At 46.0% G+C, this 27,515-nt stretch overlaps 1 protein-coding gene across 3 annotated transcripts in view; it reads right to left on the reverse strand.

The window, feature by feature from the left end:
* AspRS-m (aspartyl-tRNA synthetase, mitochondrial) overlaps positions 1-27,515 on the reverse strand; it is a 160,882-nt gene that overhangs the window by 114,419 nt on the left and 18,948 nt on the right. For all 3 annotated transcript variants that reach the window (XM_055064941.2, XM_055064940.2, XM_050168388.3), the window contains 2 exons: positions 23,618-23,716; positions 2,098-2,196 (listed from right to left, as the gene is read on the reverse strand). In XM_055064941.2, coding sequence (XP_054920916.2) covers positions 2,098-2,196; positions 23,618-23,716 — 198 coding nt within the window. The remainder of the gene's footprint in view (positions 1-2,097; positions 2,197-23,617; positions 23,717-27,515) is intronic.

The raw sequence follows: 27,515 nt of genomic DNA on the forward strand, positions 1-27,515 counted from the left end.
ACAGCAGATGCTCACCATCTGCTGCGACTGTGTCCAGGGACAAAGGCAACATGAGTGAAAGTGTTTAGAGGTGCTGAAAATAAGAGCAGGCTACTAACCTGTATGCTATGAGCAGTTATTTATGGAAATAAAGTTCTAGAAGGTACTTCTGCAGTTTGTTCACAAAGACTGCCTGCACACATTTATTTAAATATAATATGCCATGTGGCAAGCTATGCAAAAGAAAGAACGCACATAATGATCTTGTTCTTGCTACATGGCTATGTATTTCAACACAGCAAGCTGATAGCCAGGGCAAACAGATGTTTGCAGTGTTTCACCACCTCAGCAGTACATGTATTTGGTGCTCTGTCAGAACATCACATTTGTATTGACACAGGTACAAGACTATGCTAAGGAAATTGAGCTGGGACAGTGTTTGATTGCCACACGTTTGAGAACAAGGCAGGCAGAGAATAAAAAAAAAACATACATATGGCTAAGCAACGATAATAAAACAGCAAGATCCCACTTCTTTCGTAGATTCTTTGGATGCAGCTCACCAATGAAACAAAGATGTGAGTCACCTCTCTCCACATGGTACAGCAAGATGGCTGACAAATGTCACGAGCTATCAACCGGACAGACAGATCCACCTTTCAGCAACAAAGGAAGTCCCCACCCTGGCTGTGTTAGAAGCTACAAGCACCATACATAATATTATTGGAAATTTGTCCGAGTTCGTAGGCTTCAACAGCACTTGTGTTAGTTTCTTTTTTGTGTCACGTGGGTAAAAAGACAGAAGCACTAAACGGTTGATGCAATAACATCATAGTGCCACACATTCATCTAAACAAGTGCCCTTGCCCTATTATCAGCACTGGAGTGCATCATATTTATGCTTATGTTCTTGCGTAGCACATATAAATGAATGTCTTGTACAAAGACACACATGATGCATTGTAGGCTGTGCCCTGCAAACACTGCAACCACATAGGAGCTGGTATGCTTCTACAAATCACTAATAACGTTTGGGTGTCATGTGTTTCCTGCCATTCCTTACTCTTGCAATGGCCATGTCTAGCCATGTAAACACATCCGAATCTCTCCACTTGTACAAATTTCCATAGAAGCACCGTGTACGTGGGAAAATACATAAAGAGATCCTGGAACACTTTCTTCTGAATACACTAAGTAAACCTGGGAAATAAAATAATAATGTTGTCATAAAAGCCTCAGCCAAGTATTGCTTCTAAGATGCAGCTGGCAGCTCACAGTTCTGCTTGAAAAGCTGCCTGCCTTATTCTCTTGAACTGTTCGGGACAATCGGCACTTCTTCCTTACCCCTATAAAAGAGTAAACAAGATGGCTACTGCGTAGATTCCCTTAATGACTAAGCGGCGTCTCTGTCAAAAGCAAAAGCTAAGTTGTCTCATTACTGCTAGGAGCGTCGGTACCATCTGGTGGTGAAGGATAATGAATCAATACCATGACCTCGGACACGGGCATCATCACACGACATAAAATTTCTGCGCAATGACGGGCAGAGCAACATTCCGCACGACTGCGGTGCACAGCTATGAGTGCAGTTCAAACGAAAATAAAAAGGGAGGCAAAGTGTGCAGTGTACACACGCTGTTGTGACAAAGAAATAAAACTGTTTTTTCTTTTGATCGTCTAGGTACATTGAGAAAGTTTGCACAACTGTGTGCTTCACTAGTTCCCACTTTCATATTCACATATTCATGAGAGCAGTGCTAGCGTTAAGGTGCAATGAAAGAATGCCACTGTGGGCCAAGAAGGACTCCCTGATCTGAGAAAAGATGAGCTGGTAGAATTCGCAGAAGTAAGAAAAAAAGTGCATGCCTGGGGTGGGGCACGAGGGGCTGTCCAGAGAGGAAATGTGCGCTTTACTTTGACGTGCTGTATGGTACATTTTCTGGCTGCTTTTCTCATTAGTTTGTCTAGCTCCTTTTCTTCCCACTACAACACAGTGCTTTCACCAAAAGGGAGAAGTGCGTGTGCACACTCAGCCTCCCTGTGTGGGTGGACCATTTCAAGTCAGTGTGCGAAACAAACACTCCGGTCAGTGCAAAGGCAAATGCGGTTGCAGCGCACCTGCTGGTATTCCCTGGGCAGGAAGGGAAGGTCAGACCGTGCCTTGTTCAGTGGCTGCAGCTGCTGGCACACAACTTCCACCTGCCCTGTGCTCAGGCGCTGCGGACGAGAGAGAAGACAAGCTTGGTTCATATCTCAAGGCACTGTTTGCTCTGCGGCAAGAACACAACAAGAACAAATGGCATCAGCTGTATTCACCAGTCTGTCTGCCCTCTATGGGTTGTTGGCATCCATCAGACTGCAGCCCTAAGCTACATAGGAAACCCATAAGGGTTCCTTGGAAAGAAAGCTTCAAGGATCTGGTGGGAAATTGTTTAGCTTTTTACTACTTTATTGGATAGCTGTCGACCCAGTAATTACTCTATGGAGCTTCAACTCCTCGAGAGCACAATAAACAATTAATTATGCTGAATTTTAATGCGGCCGGTTCAAAACGCACATCAAATGCAGAACGGCTTCATGCATCAAAAAGAAGGCTACTATTCACATAATCAAAACTTGATGCGGCGGTCTCTTGGTATCAGACAACCCCCACACACACCACGACTGTTCTACTGAAATCAGAGTCAATTTAGCATTTGACAGGACAAGAGGGGAGAAAGCATTTCTCTGTATTTCCAAGAAAAGCACACAATAGTCTGATATCATGACAGGTTTCACTATGCCATCGCTGCAGTAAGGCATGCCTGGTAACAGTAGTCTGTAGCCCTTAGCGGGCCACTGTACATGCACTCTCAACACAGTGAAATTGGTCTACTGGAAAGGCCAGTTCGACAGATTTCAGCCCCACGGTCATTTTATAGCCTTCAAGCACTGCACCAGGCTCACTGGTGTGCTCTCGTGTTGTTGAGATACCATGTGACCACCACAGCCACTTCTGGCAATCTGAATAGTCCCCCTTTACACATCCACAGCTGTGTTGCGCATAGTGCGTTTTGAGCAAGTCACATAAAAGGCTGTATAATAATCTGTAGTACTCTCAAAGAATCATGGCTTCATGTCATAATTAAGTAGTCAGCAGCTACGAAAAAAAGCAAAACATTTTCATGCCAGTACTCCTTCAACCCTTTGAGGGTCTAATTTTTTTTATTGCAGATTCCAGTTCTTCTTAGGGACTTATTTCGAAAAAAATTTACCGTAATTTTTCTACGGGCACCGTAAAGCGAGAAAAAAATACTTTGCATTGGTATATATGTACTCTTCATTCATGAATAACAGCAATAAAAAACGGAATAAACTTATAAGAACAAAAAATTTAATGCATTGTTATAGTTCAAGGCTTCGAAAATGCGCACACGAGAATATTTCGCAAGACTCAAATATTCCTGCTCTTACACTAATATGTACATCCATAGCATAATCGAACTGCGTAGGTGTGCGCATTCAAGAAAACTATGTGGTTGTGTGCCCGTCAAAAAAGCAAAACGTGTGACAAACTTCTGCTAATCTTCATCCTATTGCCAACCAGAGGCAATTAGTTTTCGTGAGTCTCTCAAAAAAAAACAAAGAAGCAACAGAAACGCATGCACAGCGGCATCCTTCCTATGCACACCCCTGTGAGCACTAAACGAGCGAGAAACAAGCGGTCGCCCACTGAGAGATTAGTAATGAGATAGCCATCAGTTTTGCAAGCGCAAGATGCCAAAACCACCAGCGAAAACAAAACCTAAACCGCCACCCGCGCGCGCCAATGCGCGAGTGGTAGTATATAGACATGCGGGAGCGAGCTAGCGCTAAAACAAACCATGCAATGAAAATTGAGAGAGGGAGGCACGCGAAAAAAATTCCCTTTATTCCCACATAGTAGCAGCACATGACAGAAAAGAAAAAGTTAGGAAATTGACATGCTTTTTAAATGTACAGATGGTGCCGTTAATATACGGCATTGACCATTTTTGGACTTGTTCGCGACGCTGTATATTTACGTCATTGACCCTCAAAGGGTTACAGGGACATCAAGGAGCAACAGTAAATTAGTTCACATTGACGAACTATTATTTCAAAACTAGGTACATCTTCTATGACACAGCAGGAAAAAGTTTATTACTGCTGGAGCAAATACAGGCCAAACTACCCTTTTTTTTAATTTTACAATGGAAGCTCAGTGCCAGTACATCATATGATATCGTGGAATTCAAAGTTCTTTTGTTCTTTTTTCATATTTGGGCTGTTATGATGCAGGAAATGTTCTAAATGTCCTCTATGTCAAGTCTTTAGTTCATTTAGAATTCAATATAGTTAGCTGTTCATTACTACTAATCAATTAAACCCCCAAGTGAATGCTGTCAAAATGCACAACTTGATGGCAAGTGATACAAGAACTTAAGGTTGGCATAACCACCCTTTTTCGATTCATATTTTTTTGCAACTTTTCTGATTTACCAAGACTCACATTATGGTAACAGTGGTTGGACATTCTGCTAATGCAGATGCATCATTTACCAATAATGCTTAACTATTCTTTAGTGTCCTTTTAAAGCAAAACAAATGTTCATCCTGGTCTCGGAACCAATGCGGCTTTCGTCAACAGTTCAGTGTTCACACAGTCAGCATCTATTGTTTGATTGAGGAACACTGGTGTCATCTGTTAAAGACCGGTAAAGCAAGGTGTGCAGAGTGGGATGAATGCAGGTGGCATGAATGAATGAATGTGTGTTGTTTAGTGGCGCAAGGGCCAGGTATGGCCAAAGAGCGCCATGACTGATAATGTTGTGTTAAGTGCTGATCGGTGAGTTGCGATGATGGGGTGTAACATGGCTGTAAAGTGGCCTAAAATCAATCGCTATCGTAGAAGCATAGAACAATAGTATATTGTATAAAATTATGATACTGATACGTCTAGTGGTCTACGGGTATAGTATGCATGATAAGTGATCATGGGGCTAATATGCAAGAATATGTAAATAGCATGTATGCCTCCTGAAGGCCTTTGAGCCCAAAGGCTAGGAGGCAGGTGCTTTCTTTTAATGCAGCTACCGCAGCAGAAACCTCTGTTAAGAGGCTGTACTATGGATTTCCTGGGGCTATAACATGAAAACTATATACATCTTTTAAAAATTGAAACAGGGATTGATATTCAAAGGGAGGTTCTATACCTATGATCAATTGAGGATGGAGTGCAATTCGCTGCCGGTTTGGTAATGGAAAATGCTTTTTCCTATTTGCGTCTAATTCAGTGTATTGCATCAGGATGTGAAGCACGGTAAGTGGCTCACCACATTTATCACACGTGGGTGGATCACCACCTGACAAGAGGTATGCGTATCTACTGTACGTGTGTCCTATCCTAAGTCTGCAAAGTGTTACTTCCGTGCGGCGGTTCTTTGCTGCGGCCAGTTGTCAAGATATGGCTTGATAACATGTAGTTTATTTTCTGTTTCTTTATCCCACAACCGCTGCCAGTAAGCCCTGAGCGTTTTCCTTAGGGAGGGCTTGAGGTCCATTACAGGGACAGTCGTGGAAGAGTTGGAAGCATTCGCGTGGACGGATGTGGCTAGCTGGTCAGTCAACACGTTTCCTTCAATCGCTCGGTGCCCCAGCACCCAGCATACCACGATATGCTGCTTGGACGCATAGGTGGTTAGTAATGCTGAGTAAAGAGATAGAATTACAGGGTTTTGATATTTTTTGACAGTTTTCAAAGCACTCAAAGAGTCTGTCTATATAACTGCCTTTGGGATATTAAATTCTTTAACCCTTTCGCTGTCACGGACGTACCGGTACGTCATCGCGCTTCGCCCCCACAGTGTCACTGACGTACCGGTATGTTCTCTATCGTGCGTTCAAAATTTCGCGCCTGAGCGCAAAGCTGGCGCTCCCGGACTTCGCCATGCCATCTGTTGGCTCCTCCTACAAGTTCGTATTTTCGCCCCGACCTGTGTTAGTACATGTATTGAAGAGTACGGTGCGACTGCCACGCCCCCCTCTCTTTTTGCTGAGTGGCGTGGTGGCTCCGCGTTCGCTGGATCATGCGTCGCGCGCGTGTGGTTATGGGTTCAAGGGTTGTTCTTCCATCTCCCCCGGTTTGAAGGTTTTTATTTTTCTTCTGTTGGTGCGTCTGCTACAGCGCGTCAAGTTCAGGCGCACGCGTCGCCGTTGCCTCTCCGAAAAGAGTGACTCGATTGCTGCTTTCGCTCTCTCGCCGCACCCTCGCTTCCGACTTGCAGCAGTAAACGTAAAGCCCTTCGAACTTTGTTTTAGCCTTTTTCCATCTCCCTCTTCTTGATCACACAACGTCCCATTTATCTCCGTTGCGCGGGCGACTGAAAGCGCATCCTCCCTGCGCGCGGTTACTTTCGGATAGTTGAGTGGCTCGAGACCTTCGTCTGTTCATTGGAGCGGTGGCTCTTACGATTCAGAATACGAGCCGAGCTCGGATTTGGACTCGGACAGCGTCTAACGCGCCGAAGAGATGAGTTCTGCATCGTCAGATTCGGATGTTGAACGGATGTTATAGTCAGGCTGATGATGATGATGTTTACTAATAACAGCTGCAGAACATTGAAATGTGCATATTGCATTGACTATGTTATTTGTATACCAATCATAATCAAAAATAAATTGCTATGTGCATTCCCTGTTATGCTCGTTCCCTGAAACCAAGCCGACACTGGGGGTGCGTCACGGCCAGAAAGGTCTGACAGCGAAAGGGTTAATATGTTTAACGGCGGCCAATATCGCGTAGGCCTTTGCTGTGAAAATACTTGTGTTAGGGTGCAGAACACCGGCATCCGAAAAGGATGGACCAACCGCTGTGTAAGACATGCCAGAATAACACTTCGATGCATCTGTAAAAATTCAGGAGAGGAGTATTTGTACTGTAATTCGAGGAAGTACATTCGGATATGCGCGACAGGCGCATGCTTTGTAACAGCTACGAAAGATGTATCACAGTGTATAGATTGCCACTGCCAGGGCGGGGGCCGTATAACAGGGGGCATAAGAAGGTATTCAAGCAGTGGAACCCATGTTTCTTCAGCTATGTCTCTAACATGCAGTGAAAAAGGTTGTGCCACTGTGGGCCGGTTGCGAAAAAGTTGAGAACTGGACAAATTGTTTATAGTGGAATACGCGGTGTGCTCACTGTTTGCGTTCACTCTCACAAAATACATGAAAGACGAATATGTTCTCCGCAGACGAAGTGACCACTCATCCGATTCAACGTAAAGGCTTTCCACTGGGCTTGTTCTAAAGGCGCCTGTTGATAGGTGAATTCCCAAGTGGTGGACAGGGTCTAGCATCTTCAGAGCAGTTGGAGTAGCCAACTGTTAAGCTATGGCTCCATAGTCTAGTCGTGTGCGTATGAGACTTTTATACAAGTTCATGAGACATTTTCTATCACTGCCCCAGGTTGTGCGTGACAGCACCTCTAAGATAGTCATTGTTTTTATACATTTGTTTTTAAGATACTTTATGTGCTGTACAAAAGTTTATTTCGCGCCTAAAATTATGCCTAAAAATTTATGTTCCCTGTTTACAGGCAGACGCTCACAATGCAACACAATTTCAGGATCAGGGTGCAGGCCTTTTTTTCAGGAGAAAATGACACGGGTGCTTTTTGGTGTTCAGTCTGAACCCATTCTCATTAGCCCATTTGGAGACCTTGTTAAGACCAAGCGGGACCTGTTGCTCACAGATTGCGAGGGAACTTGATTGGAATCCTATCTGCACATCGTCAACATATGTTGCGTAGAAGATGTTACGTGGTATGTGTAGACGAGAATTCATTTTTACTATAAAGAGCATGCAGATGAGCACCCCGCTCTGTGGCACTCCAGTTTCCTGTACAAATTTCCATGACAAAACATCGCCCACTCGAACACAGAATGTGCGATTAGACATAACTTTCGATAACATTGAACATATTACCGCATATACCTAAGTGCAAGAGGTCTCTCAATATCTCAAACTGCCACATAGTATCATAGGCTTTCTCCATATCAAGAAATACAGATAAGAAAAAGTGCTTATGAACAAAAGCTTCATGGATACGTGCCTCGATACGTATGAGATGGTCACTGGTGGATCGACCCTTCCGAAACCCGCACTGGTATGGGTCGAGCAATTTGTTTGATTCGAGGAAGTGTAGTAGGCAACAGTTAATCATTTTTTCAAATACTTAGCAGAAGCAACTTGTCAATGCTATAGGTCTGTAACTTGATACAGAGGAAGGATCCTTTTCGTGCTTCAGAATTGGAATTATAATAGCCTCCTTCCAAACAGAGGGGATCTTGCCGGAAAACCATATAACGTTGTAAAGGGAAAGGAGGATTTTTTGTGTTTCGGATGGTAGTTGTTTCAACATCTCGTATATTACGCAGTCTGAACCTGGGACGGATGTATTACACCAGTTGAGCACTGCCTGCAGTTCTGCTATGCAGAATGGTTAGTTGTACGCCACACTTTTCGCACATTTTCTTTCAAACTTTTGCTGTTCTATTCGCGTTTTGTACTTTAGGAAGGTTTCGGAGTAGTGTGAGGAGCTCGATATCTGTTCAAAATGTGCACCAAGAAAGTTGGCTTGATCTTCCAGGCTTTCTCCGTGGCTATTTACTAAAGGCAGGGAATATGTTTGTTGCCCATTAACTTTCTTCACTCTATTCCAGACTTTTCTCTCATCTGTGTACGAGTTGATGCTTGATAAAAACTTTGCCCAACTCTCTCGTCTTGTTTGTCGGCGCGTTCTCCTTGCCTGGGATTTGACATGCTTAAAGTTTTCCAGGTTTTCTGCTGTTGGTGAATCGCGAAGCATCGCCCACGCTTTGTTCAGGTTCCTCCGTGCTTGCCTACATGCATCGTTCCACCAGGGTACACGCCGCTTGGAACCCATGCCGTTCACTTGAGTAATACATTTACAGGCGGCATCAAGTATAAAAGCTGTAAAATATGTAACAGCATCATCTATGGTTATACCGAACAGCTCAGTCCACGTCATGTGAGTAAGAGTTCGGTACCATTCCCAATCGGCTGAGTCAACCTTCCACCCAGGGACTTGCGGGGGAATTTGATCTTGTTTCGGCATACTTAGGATTATTGGTAGCACATTCGAATTAAAATAGGGTATAAACGTCGACGATCTATGGTGAGCATCATAGATTGCCATAGCATCGGCATCGGCAAGTTAAGATAGCGCCATAGCGTTGGCGAGCGCCATAGCGTCGGCGAGCTAAGATCTATGGCAGAGTATGACTTGTTAGCCAGGTTAAAATATGTGGACTCCTTCGTATTTAAGAGACATGCTCCAGAGGAAAAGAGCAACTGTTCAATAACGCGACCTCGTGCATCCCAGCGTGACTCACCCCACAAACTACTACTGTGCGCATTAAATCACCAAGAATCAGATAGGGCTCTGGGAGCTCATCTATTAATGATTCTAAGTCGCATCTGTGAAGTTGATAATATGGTAGTATGTATATACAAGGAGCAGATGGTAATGAGTTTATTTACAAGTACGGTTCGAACGGCCACTGCCTCAAGGGCCGTTTGGAGCTTCAAATGGTGACACGCTACACTTCTATCAGCAATGATGGCTACACCACCGGATGATGCGAAAGCATCCCCGCTGTCTTTCCGGAAAGTCATGTATTGTCGGAGGAAGTTGGTGTGCTTGGAAGTTAGATGGGTTAATTGCACACACACAGCACTTTAGGCTTAAACTTACAAAGAATTTCTTGGACGTCATCTAGGTTTCTTAATAGTCCTCTAACATTCCACTGTATGATGTCGTCCATGTTGGAAAAAAAAAATTTTGCTGTGTGTCTCAAAAGGGAGGAGAGTGACTTACTTTACAGAGCCTTTGTTAGGCCCTGTAATTGGTGTTTTGTCTTTTTTGGAGCGGTCAAGAGAACCTCGCCACTCCTTCGACGCTACCTGCGCTGTTTGGCTTGGACTGGTGTCATAGCCTCTTGAGAGGCACTGGACATCCGCTCCAGAGAGCGATGTGTGCGTCGCGTAGACTTCATCTCAAGCAACGAAGTCTTCGCCCCCACCGGGCCGGAAGTCCACAGGACCCCTATGGCCTCTGCGGTGCCCTGGCTGCTGCCGGAGGTTGAAGAGGCCACTGGTGTGGACACTTCGAGAGATGGCAGGGCAGCGTTGGCAGCTCCCACCGTAGGGGCGGGTGGCGTTAGCCTCGGCACGCTAGGCGTGGTCCGGGCTGCTGCCATAGGCCGTTGTGGTGCTGCCCCCCGTTGCACCACTTCAGCGGAAGATGTTTTCAATGAGAATAACGAGTAGATTCGCTGTCGTGCTTCACGGAATGTTATATTTCCCTTAAATTTTAGAGTAATTATTTCCTTTTCTTTCTTCCAGGCTGGACAGGCTGGAGTATGCAGGGTGACTGCCGTCGCAGTTCGCACGATGTATCTCGTCACTATTGCAGTCGTCAGCAGAGTGAACGGTTGTGCGGCACTTTGCACACATAAGCTGCCCTCGGCAGCTCTGGGATGCATGACCAAATCTCTGACATTTGAAGCAACATCGCGGGTTCGGAATGTAGGGTCGAACATGAAGTTTTACATAACCAGTTTCAAGAGTCTCTGGTAAAGTAGTCGAGCTGAAAGTGAGTATCAAATGCTTTGTTAGGATTTCGTTGTCATTCCGTCTGATTTTGATGCGCTGCACATGGATTATGCCTTGATCCTTCCATCCATCCAGGAGTTCTTCATTCAATGTCATTAAGTCTTCATCTGATACTACGCCTTTCACTGTGTTCATAGTTCGGTGTGCACTCACAGAAACAGGGACGTTACCAAAGGCTACGAGGTGTGCGAGTCTGTTGTACTGTTCCTTGTCTTTTAGTTTGAGGAGTAAATTTCCACTTGCTATCTTTGTTACTTTATAACCAGCTCCAATGGTCTCTTTTAGGCACTTGGCCACAAGGAATGGTGAAATTGCTCTTGCTTTTGTGGATGATTGTTCACAGTGAAGGATGTGAAATTTCGGGAAAGTTTTTTTGTTTTTGGGCAAGAATAGCGAGGTTGCATCGGTGCGTATCCTTTTCGAGGCACGATCGGTTGAAGAAGGGTTCGAGGATCCCATAGAAAAGAGTGATTTGTTCGGAAACGGCGTCTGCCACCCACGACGGAGCCCAACAAGGGGACGTGGCAGAACTTGTGAACAAGTCTGCACAGCGTAAGCAGTATGCTCTTACTATAACCTAATATGGTATACCCAAGGTAGGACAGCCACACCAGGTTAACCCTTGCCGCCAGGAAAAATCTAAGTGAATGGAAAAGATGAGAGGACAGGAAAAATTAAAAGTGGAAGAGAAAGACAAAGATGAGGGTAGAGACAGACAGGAAAAGGCAACTGCCAGTTCTCCCACGTGGGTCAGTCTGAAGGTGCCGTCTATGTGGCCAAAGAGTTGCCTTGGTTGGGGGGCCTTAAAGGTCCGAACACCCGGCATCGGCTCAACCCCCAGGATTCCCCTTTCCCCAGTCACGGCTAAGCCGCGCACGGCTACACATGGGAGGGTCCGACCCTCGTGTGCTCGGGTACGTGGTGTCGCAACACACAAAACGCCTGCTGACACAGATGCCCCTGCAGGGTACAGGTGGCATAGGTGTGTGGAGAGAGGCACGGGGTTTCAATTTGAAAACGAGATGGCCATGGTGGTCAAATACTTTCAGCCTTCATGGTGGCAGCACAATCTCATTCCACCACCCAAACCTCCACTGCCTCTGAATGCATTTCCCTTCCCTTGGCACTAATCTTGTAACCAATAGTAGACCAATGGCTGTCTGTGGCGGTGGCATGGAGGGGAGGTAGAACACCACACTTCTAATATGATGGCTGTAAGTTCGAATGCTCGTCCAGTCCACTAGATTTTTCAGGCTTGGAGTGGCGCCAGACACCAGCAAAAAAAAAAGAATGCTGAAAGCCAGTGGGGGCTATACTAGTCCAGGTGCAACCAGATTAGGAAGGCCCACTAGGCTTCAGCAAAGACACTCCCTCACCAGAACATGAAACAGAACAGGAACAGTTTACAGCCATTACCTCTCCCACAACTCCTTCAATTAACTTGTGGCACTCAGTCCACAGCAGCTGCAAAGCAACTGACCAAGGTGGCGGTCAGACCTGAAATGCAGCAGAGGATGCCAAGAGCTCTGGATCAAGGCAGGCCACCACTGGAAACTGAACCTGGCAACGTTTAGCACGCGAACCCTCTCGAGTGAGGCTAGGTTAGCAGGGCTCTGTGAGGAAGTATCAGATATTGCCTGGGAGATTACTGGCCTTAGCGAGGTTAGAAGAAGTGGTAAGGATTATACAGTACTGACTAACAGCCACATCCTCTGCTACAGAGGCCTTCCATATAAGAGAGATCACGGGGTGGGATATCTAATTCATAAGGACATAGCAGGCAACATTGATGAATTCTTCAGCATTAATGAGAGGGTAATGGTTGTCATAATAAAGCTAAATAGGAGATATAGATTAAAGACAGCACAAGCCTATGCTCCAACTTCCAGTCATGATGATGAAGAAATACAAGTTTTATGAAGATGTTGAATTAGGAATGAAAAGGTGCACACTCAGTATACTGTAGTTATGGGTGATTTCAAGGCATAAGTGGGAAAAAGGCAGGCTGAGAACAAGCAATTTTCAACTACGGCATCGACTCGAGGAATAGTAGAGGAGAGATGTCGGTAGAATTGGTTGCACAGAAAGGAATAGACTCCAAATAATCAATACCTTCTTCAGGAAGTGCAGTAACAGGGAGTGGACCTGCAAAAGCCTTAATGGAGAAACAGGAAATGAAATAGATTTTATACTCTCTGCCGATCCCAGCATAGTGCTGGATGTAAAAGTGTTATGTAGGGTAAAGTGCATTGACCATAGGTTAGTGAGGTCTAGGATTGCTTGCAATTTGAAGAAAGAGAAAAATTATTCAAGAAGAAACAGGCCAACCCAGACACAGTAAAGGTAAAAGCAGACGAATTCAGGCTGGTACTCGCAACCAACTACGCAGCTTTAGAACAGGAAGATGAGGATAACACAGAGGTAATGAATGAAACGGTAATGAGGCTGGTTTCAGAAGCAGCATTTGAAGTGGGAAGTAAGGCCCCAAGGCCACCAGTAGGTAAGCTTTCAAAAGGAACAAAGGACCTAATAAAGAAAAGACAAAGCGTGAAAATGCCGAACCCAGGCGAACAGATATGATTAACCTAACTGTCAGAGCTGATCAACAAGAAGAAAGTAAACAATCCTAATCCATAAGAAGGGAGATGTTAAAGAATCAAAGAATTATAGGCCCATTAGCTTCCTTTCAGTATTTTATAAGATATTCACCAAGGTAATTTTTAATATAATCAGGGCAACACTTGACTTCAATCAACCAAGAGAACAGGTTGGCTTCAGGAAGGAATATTCTACAATGGATAACGTCCATGTCATCAGTCAGCTCACCGAGAAATCTGTGGAGTGCAATCAATCTAGATATATGGCTTTCATAGATTTGCGAGATTAAAAAGAGGCTTTTCTTTCAGTAGAGATACCAGCAGTCAAGGAGGCATTGGATAATCAAGGGGTGCAGGAGTCATACGTGAATAGCTTGGAAAATATCTACCATGTTTATTCGAATCTAGGCCGAAGTTTTTTTCAAATAACTATATTCCAAACTCTAGAGTCGGCTTAGATTCGAGGATTTCTAGGCGCCAGTTTTTCATTGAAACTGCTAAATATGGTGCATAGCTAGCGCCATCTAGAGAAGTCAGTATCGCAGCCGCTACTAGCCGTGCCAGTAGCCAACCGTACACAAGCGAGGTCGCCATTTTGACCTGTGTCGTGTCAGCCGTATCGGTGTGTGGCGTGGTGTTATCGCGATGGCACCAAGCAGGAGATGCCACTGCAGTGCAGCTTTCAAGCAAAAAGTTGTGATAGCCGCAGAGGCATTGTCGAACCTTCAAGCCGGGTGGGACTTTGGCGTCGATGAGAAAAATGTCTGTCGTTGGAGGGGACGACAGCAGCTTTCTGCGTGCGCCGCAACGAGCATGGCATTTAGCGGACCAAAGAAAGGCCGTCACCCCGAAGTGGAGACAGTTTTGGTCGACTTTGTTCGGTAGCTGCAGCGTGGGACGACATCCCAGGTACTTTGATCGTGCGTGCCTTTAAAAAGTGCAGCATATCTAATGCGCTTGACGGTACCGAAGATAGTGCACTGTTTGAAGGTGACAGTGACAAGGAACACAGCGACGAGACTAGCAGCGACGACGACATTGAATGAGCTCTGCACGTTAAGATTCAATAAATGCTGTTTGCATTTTGTGAATGCTGTCCTCGCCTTTTTGTTCGGCCTACATTCGAGGTAAAATATTTTTTTGGTTGTTGGCTTCGGACTTTAGGGGGTCGGCCTAGATTCGAGTAAATACGGTACAAAGATTCCACAGCTACACTGCTTCTCCACAAGAAAAGTAGCAAATCACCTAACAAGAAAGGAGTCTGACAAGGAGACAATCTCTACAATGCTGTTCACTGCATGCTTGGAAGAAGTATTCAAGCTATTAGACTGGGAAGTCTTAGGAGTGAGGATCAACGGCAAATATCTCAACAATTTTCGGTTTGCACAACACTGTCCTGTTCAGCAACACTGAGGATGAATTGCAACAAATGACTGAGGACTTTAACCAAGAAAGTGTAAGAGTAAGGTTGAAGATACTTATGCAGATGACAAAGGTAATAGTATTCAATAGCCTGGCAAAGAAACAAGAATTTGTGATTGCCAGTCAGCCTCTGGAGCCTGTGCAGGAAATTGTTTATCAGGTCAATTAATGAGGTTTTTGATAATGAAAAGGAAATTTACAGAAGAAAAATGGGTTCGAATGCACACAGCAGGCATGACTAAATCCTGACTGGGAGCTGTCATTGAAAACAGAAGTGTGCAATCATTGCATTCTACCGGTGCTAACATATGGGGCCGAAACTTGGAGGTTAACAAAGAAACTCGAGAACAAGTTAAGGACCGTGCCAAGAGCGATGGAACGAAAAATTTCACGCATAACGCTAAGAGACAAGAAAAGAGCGGTGGGGATCAGAGAGAGAACAAGGATAGCCAATGTACTAGTTAACATTATGGGAAAAAAAAATTTAGCTGGACAGGCCATGTAATGCTCAGGGCAGATAAACAGTGGACCATTAGAGTTACAGAGGGTGCCAAAGGAAGGGAAGCGCAGTCAAGGACGGCAGAAAAGCAGGTGGGGTGATGAAATTAGGAAACTTCCAGGTGCAAGTTGGAATCAGATAGTGCATGACCGGGGCAATTGGAGATCACTGAGAGCCTCCTTCGTCCTGCAGTGGACATAAACATAGATGATGATGATGACTGTCAGCTCTACATAACACATTCCCTGCCACCAACATCTTCCGCTCAACAGTGGTTAAAAATTAAATTACGGGGTTTTACGTGCCTAAACCACTTTCTGATTATGAGGCATGCCGTAGTGGGGGACTCCAGAAATTTTGACCACCTGGGGTTCTTTAACATAAAGCCCCTGCATCCACGCGCCACCGCCGCTTTCTTAAGTATCGACAACCTTTGTTGTGCGCCGCCTTTTCCCCTCACACCAATTCCGGTTCCGGCATTTCCGGTTTAAAAATTTCCGGTTCCAGCGTTTCCGCTTCCTGGAGTTGCGCTGTGGGAATTTCCGCTTTGACTGCTGTTAGACGATGGTGAGACGCCCGCGCGTGCTTAGCAGAGCTGTGGCAGTCACCATAAGAAGAATGCAAAGGGGACAAGCTGTTGTATTCCGCTGAAGTAGTAGTTCGCGGTCACTGTTTTCCAAATGCACGAAAAACGGCAGTGGTCTCCAAGCACCCAGGCACTACATTCCACTGTACGTTGTCGCTCGTGCCACAACCAGTCGCAGGTTGACGCGAAGCAGCGAACACGAGCAGATCGCTGGTTACAATAGGCGGTGGTTCTTGGATGGAATCGCATTCACGGTTTCAACCGCAGCTGGTGCAATTAAAGCCTCTCCAGCGACACGAAAGTAAACAATGCTAAAAAACAAAACGTCACTTCCACTCGGAACAGGAAGCTGCAGCTACGTAAATTCCGCTTGGCGCCAGAAGCTAAGGGGGTGAGTGGGAGAGGAGCGTGGAGGAGGAGGGCAAGTTGGCGGTACTTAACCTGGTTGGCGGAAACGTGTATGGAGGGGCTTTACTTTAACATGCACCTAAATCTAAGTACACAGGTGTTTTCGCATATCGCCCCCATCGAAATGCGGCCGCCCTGGCTGGGATTCGATCCCGCGACCTCGTGCTTAGCAGCCTAACACCATAGCCACTAAGCAACCACCACAGGCCTCAACAGTGGTTGAAGAGCCATTTGAGCTTTTGGTGCCGTTCTTGGCCCAGTGCCAAACGTACAGCTGTACATCATGTGGTCTCAATATTACCTCAAATAACTTATAAATAAAGGGAGCTGGCTTCATACAGCATGTGGAACAAAAATTGTCAAACTATTTTCAGGAATTTTTCAATACAATGTATGTACATCGTAGTAAAAAGAGCTGCCAAACTAGTTGCATTAATTTTTGATAGAATGGCTTTTCCTGTGTGCACATAATCATGGTAAAAAGCTGCCTCTACCATTTCAACTTGTCAAAGGCATTTTCTCATTTGCCATGCTTTAATAAGAAAAAAAAAATGTAGCTCAGAAAGCGTGACTTTACAGATGCCACCGTCTCAAGCAGCTGGTTTTTCACCATCCTTTCACTGTAGGCGATGTTTTTGCTTCTGAGCCACTCCTGTGTTCTTTCTTTCTTCCAAGTTGTCGTCGGCAATTTCTCTTCTCACCAGGTATGGCAAGGCACATTTCATTTATTGAAGTCTTAAAGGCCCGGAGGCATTACATAAGGCGGGGGCAAACAAAGTGTGAGGAACTCTTCATCATGCAAAAGAGGGAAAGAGGAAGATAGACGAAGAATAGAAAAGGAAACAACACTCAGGAAGGAACCGAGCAAGCGGCACTATCATCAAAATCACTGTGTAAAAAGAAAAAAACTACTAAATGCAACAAAATACATACTACATAAATATTGCTAAACACATACTATGCATGAGAATGAATCACTAAAAATTATTTACTTAACAGGGGTCCAAAAACATGTCCAAAACAATGACGCTACCAGCTGGCAACTTCTGCAGAACGTCATTGAACCATACCTCGAAGCGATTGCTGTCCATTTTTGTGGTGGTCTGCTGTTTTTTGGCCTCTAAACACATACAAGCAGCCGTCGACGAAGCCATCCTCGCTGCCGATGTGCGTCAAAATCGGGCGCTGGCCTTTTACAGAAGCTTGTTTCAATCCCGTCAAAAAGCCATTTGCTCGGGCATACAGGCGTCCGCGCTTCTGCACCACGGTGTCTGTCCACACGATTGACCGAGTGTGTCCCGCCGTCAGCAGTGTTTCGTCCAGGAAAAAGATCTTTCGGCCTTCCGCCCGGTAGCGCTCCCCGTCACGAAGATAGCGGCGATGTCATCCCGGTCGATAAGCCGCGAATCGCGGCTCCTCTTCTCGTGCTTGAATCAGATCTCGACAAGCAGACAACGCACAGTACACAACTTCAGTGATGGGAGATCCGTACGCTTCGAGAACTCGTTAGTTACCATCTTCTCGACTGTCAGTATCTCATTGAGGCGAAAGAAATAGTGCACACATGACCTCAGCGCGCACAACGTGAAGCTGTCATACTTCGTGCTGCGTCTTCTTTTCTCCGCAGTTCGTGGGCGCTTTCGCGAGGGCGTCGACAGTTTGACACCCGAAATATGTGAAGCTTTGATCTCCCTCTTCACCCTGAACACTGCTTTAGCTGACACCGAGCATCCCGGCGACAAGCTTGGTTGTGTCCTCCACACTGCGTTCAGGCTCCCTGTTACGCCAATACGTGTAGCAGTGGAAAATCATGTTGCGTGAATCGCTAGTCAGGACGTGGCCGCTGTTGCTCTTGTCAAGGCTCCTTGGTGGTGTGGACATCGAGGCAACACAAGGCTCATTCGGCAACAAAGGATCGCATTCCGATGTCACCTCGCTGGGCTCCATGGCAGCAAACTCGTACGGAATGCCTTGCGCGAACTGGCGAGAAGCAGGCTTGCAAAAAAAAATGTGTAAAGGAAAAAAAAGCCTATCACATTCTTGGAAGTGTGGAAAAACACAAAGCCAAAAAACATATACATATAAATTTTATGCTATTTAAAACCAAGAGTATTTATTTAAAATGATGAATGAAGCATTTTTGTACCTTTCCTGCCTCGACCGTATTCTCACCCCAGGTTTGTGATGGTTGCGATAAATGCATTGTTTTTTATAAGTGCAGTAAAACCTCGTTAAACCATACCCGCTTAAACAGTAGTTTCATTTTAAAAGTAGTGAAGTCAAATCCCCGACTCAGAGGCCATTGAACGTAATCTGTTTTGTATCCGCATAAACCGTACCAGCTTATTGTGTACGTATCAGTTAACACGTAGTGTTTCCACTTTTTGTCGTGCAAGCACGGCGGTGCGTCGTCTCCACCGGGCGGCCCGGCAGAACAACAAGCCTCGGAGATCAGAACAACGGCCTCCAAGTGCCCTGTGCGTTTGCACGTGAAGCCACATCATTTCAGCGCCGTGCCAGACAGCATTGTGGCGTCGTGCAATCAAGGACTTGCATCATGCTGAAGCTCGCATAAAAAAGACGCCGGTGGCTCAGCATAGAAGAAAAATTAGACATTGTTCATGCTATCGAACGTGACATGAAGAAGTCGGCGCTGGAACGCAACAGGGATCTGCTGTTGATTATGGTGTGTGGCATTTGTAATGCGAAGAAGTTGCTCGGCAGCGCTGCTGCGACCGTGAAGAGATGTCGGCTACGAGGTTCGACTTTTCGCCCTCGTTGCCTCTGCTGTTGCCAAAGTATCGACTAGCAACAGTGATGAGGACAACACGGAAAGCGACAGCACGGGGGATTCAGGCCCGACAATGGCAGGAGCTGCGCATTATGTAAGCTTCATGAATGCAATCATTGTGACGAGAACAGCACCCCACAATGGAAAAGGCGCCCTGCGACTTCTGCAGCGCTACCGCGCCTGTGCACGGAGAATATGTAATGCCAACGATAAATCTGCCATGCGAGTGTTTGCCGAAAAGGGGCTGGCTGAAAAGCTATCTCGCAACTTCGATAAGTTTGAGGCCACTATCATCGCTGCTAGGCCGGCGTGGCATCAAACGAAAATAACACTTTTTTCGTGTGAAGTGAATAAATATACTGCATATTTTTTTCCCCTTTCATTGCACTCTCTTTGAGTTCCGTTTTTGACAGGTAAGTGGGCAGTTTCATGCTATTTCGGTTAAGCAGCACTACTAGTTAGTACATAGTTTTTACGAGCTCCGGTGGACTATGGTTTAACGAGGTTTCACTGTACTTTTTCAATAGCAACTGATTCATTTTAAACTCGGAAAGGAAGTAGTAAATGTGCCAAGTACATGTAAACCAGGGCAAAAGCCATGCAGAGCTGTTCTTTCTACTTTTGTAACTTTCGATGAAGCTGAAGAGCAGATGATAGGCAGCATTGCAGAAGGTACAGGGTTATTTTTCTCACGTGATCCGGCAAGTGCTGTAGCACATGAGAGCTCCACTAAACCAGTCATCAGATACAAAAGTCTTTATTTATACCAAGAATTACGCATTTCAGGAGCAAAATTTTTTGAGCAGGACAATTTTAGTTGCGGAGGCGATCAGCTGTCGCGCTTCAGTCATCTGGGCGGGGCCTCCCCTTTTTTCTAAAGTTGTACCAGACTATACACGTGGCGAAAGGCAGGCGGGGGGGGGGGGGGGGCAACATCGACGACACAGGCGCTCTTTTGCCAGCCAGTTTCGGTTTTAAGGAGCCTTCCAAGGAGAACTAATTGTTTGTGTAGCTCCCACATGAACATGGCTATCCAAACTTTGATCGTTAGGATAGGTACCATATTTACACGAATGTAAGTCAACCTACTTTTTTTATGTGAAAATCTGAAGTGTGTGTGTTTGGGGGGGGGGGGTAGGGGGTCAACTTACAATCGAAACAACAACATGGCACCGCCAAAAAAGCGAGACCAACAACATATCAGGGGAGCTACAACGTAGTTACAATTTTATAGTTTGCTCTATGGCCCTACCCGTAGTTTTCGCTATCCCGCGCGTTTGTTCACTTTTCAGAAGGGTTTTTCAACATTTTTTAGAGTTTTACAGCACACAAAATACTCATGGGGGGATGTCAATAGTTGATGGAAGTGCCTCTGTTCCATTCGCGGCAGCACCTCCAGAACGGCGGCACTTGCAGGGAGTATAAATAGTTCATGGAAGAGCAGACGCTGCTCATATGTTTCTCTTTCCCTGTAGCCATGGAGAAAGGAAAACTGAGGAGGGGCCCTGACGTCACTCTTTTTGAAGCTAAGTGAAACCAGAAGTTGGCGTTGCTCCACCATCATATCGGGCCAGTTCTCCTCTTTTGTTTACATTTCTCGCGAAACCAAGCTGCGCTGGGTGCAACCAGGCTGCTCGGATGCGCACGCTCCGCAATACTAAACAAAAGGATGCAATCGCGATATCTCATTGCATTACCGTCGCTGAAGTCATGTTGAAAGAAGTTCATAATGAACTTCGCAGACTGGACCGCGAGGTTGAATCAGCTGCTTTTACTGGCTTTTATGAAAATAAACATGCTTTATAAGGCCAGCCAACTGAACAGCCAGTCGCAGGTACCCGCCGCTGCCCAGTTCTTGCGTGTTATTCAAAAGGTCACCTTTATCGCTGCCTTCTATTTGCTTTTCTCTGCTTGGGATTCCTGGGGCTATCAGACGGACTTGCGAGCTAGAAGTCTTGCAATACGAAGAAAATGTTCGCATTCTCACTGCACTGCAAGAATGCACTGGAGACATGTACGACACCGACCCATTTGTGATCCATTTGGAGTTTATGAGCACAAACACATTCTTGCTGTGGCTTGATGAATCGTTGTTCGGGCGGCTGCGCATCACTACGACAGCGCGCCAGCAAGGAGGCAGAATGTCATTTCTGACTCCACGCTTAGATTCACTGAGGTGTCCTGAAGTGCCTTCTTCCCACAGTAAGTGAAGCTTCACGGAACCCAAGTTTTGCGATAGCCGGCGCCCGGTGCAGAACAGTGCGCATGTAGAACCGGCCTACGTGCGACCGTGGAACAGCCGTTTGATGTGTTTGCAGGCGTACGTTCTGTGGAGCCTTGCTCACTCTTGCAGCACATCCGCTAGCCTTCATTTCCCTGTGCTTCCACGAGCACGATAATATGCCTGTGGTAGGGAGGATTCGTTCCTTAAGTCAAAAGAGCCGCTTCTTTCCCATCTTCCCGGATGAAGCATCCACTGGCCGGCGCCCGGTGTTGAGAGCAGCAAAATATGTATCAGCACATGTACTGTGGTACACCTGTGCAGGTGTGCATGAACCTCGAACGCGCTCTGCTTAAAAGACTTCGTGCTGTCACGAGTACTGCGAGAAACAAGGAACAGTTAAGCAACATGTGTTTTAATATGTACAAAAGCAAGTTGTTACTGAGCACAAATGTTCTAAAACCAGGACTATGCATTCTTGCTCAACGTACATATACGTGCCGCAAATTCACCATGCGCTGTCAAAAGCAGGAATCACTGACCTGCATGGCGTTCATTGTACAGATTCTGAAACGCATCAGTTTCGGCCTGCGATGGCAAGTTAGCATGACTCCATCGAACAGGGGAAAATTTCCCACCGATAGTCCTTCATCCGTTGCCATTGCCGTGGCGCAGTACTTTGCGTACAGCATTGCCTGCGCGTTCATTTCACGAGCTTTAGTTCCTCCTGTACCACCTGGCCACAGCAACATCCGGGAGAGCACAATCCAGATAACACAGCACAACAAAACAATGACTAATGAAAATCTGCCCTTTGCGCCTTTGCCACGGTACAAAACCAATGGAGCAACACGTGTGAGTGTACAGAACTATTAACAAAGCCACCATTGTGGCCCGAAAGCATAGCCGCTATAGCAAAAGCAAAAAAAGGGAAAAAAAGGAGAACCTACTATATAATTTCCTCCACACTTTTGTCCTAGTGCGTGGAGGGGGTAGGGCCTTTCCTTAGTTTTCGTTCGTCCATGCCTGTAGCTCTTAGTTTGAAGCATCTGACTCGACTGCTGACTACATGCTACTTCCATGCTTCCTCAGTCGTCCTCAGTGCTCCAGGCCCACTAAACATTTGGCGCTCGTTCACAGCAGCGTTCAAGAGGGCTGCCAGCCTTTATGCCGAAGAAACAAATCACTGCACAGCGGGCCGCAAGTCCGATGTTTCTGAATGGGTGGTGCGAGAGTGGCGACTGCAGCGAAGGAAAATTTTCACCTGTGACGGCACGCGGAGAATTTCCCCCAAGCCAAAGTCCCCCCAGGCAAAGCTTGCAGCGTATGTCGCTGAAATGCGTGATCGATCCTTGCCAGTGAAGTGCGACATGGTCATGAAACAAGCCCGGATCTTTGCCTTTTCAGGACCTGCTCCGCCATGAGTACAAGTGGCTGGTGGCACAAGACCATGAACTTACGCCAACCGGACCTGTCAAAAGAGCCTCCCTAACAGCTGCGTGTGGTTGGGTGCATTCGGCGTGGGCTATTGTTCCACAAGATGTTGTGGTGCGGTCGTTTGCCAAATGTGAAATTTCGCTGGACGACGATATGCTGTGGGACTGTAGCAGCGATGACGATGGCAGCACTAGTGAGGACGATGGCACAAGTGAAGACGAGTAGTCCAGTGACCATGCCAACTACTAATAAATTTTCATTACCTAATGCGCCCTAGGGTATGCTCTTCCCTTTTTTTTTCCCTGTCACACACGATATGGGACTTACATTCGAGTCGACTAACAATCGTGTAAATACGGTAGTGTCGAGGACAGGCCCCAAAGTACTCATTTGCTGCAGCCACCTAGAGTTGATAATTCTAAAGTTAATTACCATAACTTTGCTAATTATGCATGTAATAGCGCAAAATGCTCCACATCTAGAGGCTGCCAATCTGTACACTCGAATGGTAAACATAACACAACCGTGATTTATATTCTTGTCATTTTAAAAATTTGGTGCAGCTAAAAAAACACTGTATGCTTGTAATAGCAAAAAAAAAATTTAATAAGAAACGATGTGTTTCCTATCTTTGCACAAGTATCATGCCACATGTGTTTGTTTTAATCGACAAAAACAAACATCTGCACATTCTCCACACAATGGATGCGCACCAACTCACACAATTTTCTATTCCGATACAACCAGCTGTATTTCCACTGCTTTGTTTTCAGAAACTGCTACTCTGCTTCTAATATGCTGCAATTCTTAGCCCTGCGTGTATTACAGCAAATGACAATATAGCTCAGCTGTGCAATGTTGTTGCCGTCCAAGCACTTTCTGTGAATGCCATACAAGATGTGATTATTTTCATAATAAACAATAGCATAAGAAAAGAAAAGAGTAAGAAAAAATGGTGTGGATGGCCTGCAGTACTGACCGGGTTGCACTGGTTGGAAGGCCTGCACACCACCCGGCCCGTCACCTGCACCACGGACTCCAGCGGCAGGCACTCAAGCTGGGTTTTTGCTGACTCTGCCTGGAAACACAGCAGATGTGCGAAGCTGGAGAGATTCGCGAAGGGAAGGCAGCACAGCCAACCAAATGCACTCGCACACAAAGATCGCCCCAAGGCATACCCACAGCACTGCCACACTTGTTCTTTAGAGTGACAAGTCACAGTGCTCGTGACTCATAGACTCATACAAGCACTTGTAACTGTCCGGCCTCATGGCCTCCATGGTAACTTATTTCAGTAGAGCATTGCACGCGTAATGTGCAAGATGTCAGTTTGGCTCCCATCTGCAGCAAGTCATCTTTTCATCCACTTTCATTTTGACTTCAAATACATATAACAATAAATTAGCCCCATGCTATTGCTGGCTTCACTGCCTGTTTCCTTCATATGGTTGTAAATAAGGAAAAATTGAACCCTTTGAATATTCATGTTCTTCTCACTCTTGACCTTTCTAATGCGACTCAAACAAGTAGGTCTCTTGGCTAAGCACTATATCACGATTCCATTTCGATGCTGGGCCATAAGACTGTGTTGCACCAAGAAAGTCAAAGCGCAGGCTGAGTCTCATTTCGAGCATCAAGCAAAAGAAAAGAAAATAGAAACTACTGAGGCTTTCAGGTAGACTTAGACAGAACAAAGTTCTATTCAGGCAACACCAGTCACGTCCACTCGCAGCTTGCATGTGATTCACAAGCAGTCATGTAGTGCAAATAAAATGCGAACAGGTCAGTATCTGCTTAGAAATGGCAGCGTCGTATGGCGAAACTTCCCCTTTCCATCACACTGTTGGTGTCAATGCCCGTATTGCAGTTTTGGTAAGCAATGAACACAGAAACACCAGCTACAAAAGAATTTAAGATTATGCTCAACATCTTACAGTGAAGCTATGTTTGCAAATTAAAGCACCCAAGTATGGCACATAACATTACTCAGAGAGCTACTGCACAGAAGGGCCAAATTTCCATCTGTCCAGGTTAGAGAGCCTACTGTAGCTTAGGCATGAAGTGGCTTTAGATAAAAACCCATACTCAATCTATTTACAATGGTGCAGGCCTATACCCAATTGATGATGAGTCACAATGCTCGTCAAGCATGCTGCTGAAAATTTTTACAATTGTAACTAAAGGTAGTTTACTAATAGTAGATGCACTTGCATCTGCCACACAACTCCTCAAAATCGATGCAACAATTACGTCAGTGCATTCTGACTGTGGACTGTCATCATCTTCTTGCATTGTGATCACAGAGGCTTAATTTTTAAGCCATGGTGTTTTAGTGTCCCAGCTACGCCACAATCATACATGACAGTTTAAAAAAGAAGCAAAATCAGCGTTGCTTACTTCCTTTCTCGCGTACGATTAGGGCATGATAGCACTTGAAAAATGTTTTATCAAAGATGAAGAACATGCTGAATAAGCAGGAATGTCTATCAATATAGCTCCACCTGTTGTAATCTTAATACAATCCTTGTTGTATGCCATGTATATGGGGAGCTTGGGTGCTCTCAAGTGAATTGCTTTTCCATTTTTGTTCAATCATGCCCGCATTGTAATGATGCAAATAAACAACTTGAACCTATAAATATGTACTTCACCACAAAAGCTCACTGCTCCCCGCCCTCGAATTCACCAATGCCCATGTGTGACACCGGTTTAGATCAATATGCATTTTTCACAATCATCTGTGAGCTTTACAGAAGACAGATTAGTAGGAAGCAAGTCTTGTGCCCCACTTAGTAGGCTTGCCCCATGCACCGTGCGGTCCAGTGTTAAAGGGAACATCATAGCACGCTCTGCTGGAGCTCTAGCTGCAAGTGTCGGCTGAAGCTATGTCGACTCCCTGCGCAGAAAGGTACCAGTGCCACCAACTACAAGTCATCAGCTATACAGCTCACCCATTGATTGCACACTTGCCACAGAGGAAAAATTCACACATGCTCTACACTCGTGTGTTCCCTTTAACAGTGGATTGCACTATTCAGTGCAGTCAGTTTTAAACCCAGCTGGCAATAAAGCCAATACTATATCTCAAGCCATCTTGCTTTGCCAGACATTATTCTGTGCATGTCCTTCTTGTGTTTGTCTCGTTTTGCACCAAAAAATATGGTTTAACAGAACCCTCCTATACACCCAAGAAGAGGACCTTTTCAGCAATACTTCTGTTTTATTGAGAGAAAGTAATGGCTGATTAGATGCACTAGGCTCGACTCTCGGCACTAGTATGTGTATACATATATCTATATATATATATATATATTGTACTGTAAAATAGGGAGCAGTGGGGCTGTGGCTAAGAGAGAGACAACGACGACGAGAGAGAAGAACCTTGTTTCGGTGCTCGGTCGGCTACACTACCTCTCGCTGCTCCAACGTTCTAGTCGCGAACGCTTGCTGCTCAAAGTGCTTCGCGACATTTGGTGGAAGGTGCTGGACTTATTGCAAACCTAGAACTCCGAAGCCGGACGATCCCTGTCACATCTCCCACGCCTGAGCAGACTAGTCCTACCGCGCCACCCATGGCACCGCCTCCAGTCGTCTGTCCTGGTGCGCCACGCCAACGGGATCCTCCCATATTCAATGGCACTGACGATCATGACGTAGAGGACTGGCTGTCATCATACAACCGAGTAAGTACCCACAACAAATGGTCTGAAGCTGACAAGCTTGGCTACGTCCCATTCTACCTTTCCGGGGTCGCCCATCTTTGGTTCCGTAACCATGAGGCTGACTTTTCCACCTGGACAGCATTCCGAACGGCACTTCAAGAAGTATTCGGTCGCCCTGCTGTGCGCAAACTTCGGGCTGAACAACAGCTTCGCTGTCGTGCCCAACAAAAGGGCGAAACTTTTACGAGCTACTTTGAAGATGTAGTTGACATCTGCCGGCGTATAGACCCAGATATGACCGAAGATGCCAAGGTCAAGAACATCTTGAAAGGCATAGAAGATGACGCCTTCCAAATGCTCTTGGCAAGGAATCCTCAGACGGTCAACGACATCATAACGCTTTGCAAGAGCTATGAGGAGCTGCGCAAACAACGGCTTTCTACGCGCCGAGCTCTCGCTCAGGACGTCGCGCTTTCAGCTCTGAGTGATGGTGTCACTTCAGAAATTTTCGAGAGAATCAAGCAATTTGTACGAGAAAAAGTGGCGCGCCAACTCTCTCTTCTGCCAGTCGCTCCAGCCTCAGAGCCGTGCTTGTCTCCAGATCTCCGTCACATGATACAAGAACAAGTCGCTAACGCAGTACCACTTGCTCATCAATCGCCTCCTAGCCTGTGCCACTTACGTACGCTGCCGTTGTCGCTAATCCAAGGCCTCCTTCTGCAGGTAATCAATCCAGACTTACCAGCGCCTTTCCTTCACCTCCGCAAACAGCTCCAGCATATTCTCCTGCCCCCCCAAGCAGTTACTGGCCGCCACAGCAGCCCGTGCGCCCACCTCGCCAATATTTCCAACAGTCTCCGCCCGCTGTTCTCAATCCATGGCGTACCCATGATAATTGGCCTATCTGTTATTCGTGCGGCCTACCTGGGCATGTAGCACGGCTTTGCCGCCGGCGTGGATGGTATCCTTCGGATTCTCCGAGGGCACAAAGTAACGGTTTCGACTCTCCGTCCCGTTCTGCTACTGCCGCTCAGCCCTTCGAAGCCTCGTCTCCTCTTTCCCGACCCTTCAATACCCGTCGGTCTCCGTCTCCCCGTCGGCGTTCTCTGTCGCCGCTTATCCGTCGTCCTGAAGCTATCCGAGAGGAAAACTAAGGACCGCAGTTCCGGAGGCAAGAACTGCGATCTCAGCAAACTCCTCAAGACCTCATTTCTT

The sequence above is a fragment of the Dermacentor andersoni genome, chromosome 1 (genome assembly GCF_023375885.2).
Source record: "Dermacentor andersoni chromosome 1, qqDerAnde1_hic_scaffold, whole genome shotgun sequence".
Lineage (NCBI taxonomy): Eukaryota > Metazoa > Arthropoda > Arachnida > Ixodida > Ixodidae > Dermacentor > Dermacentor andersoni.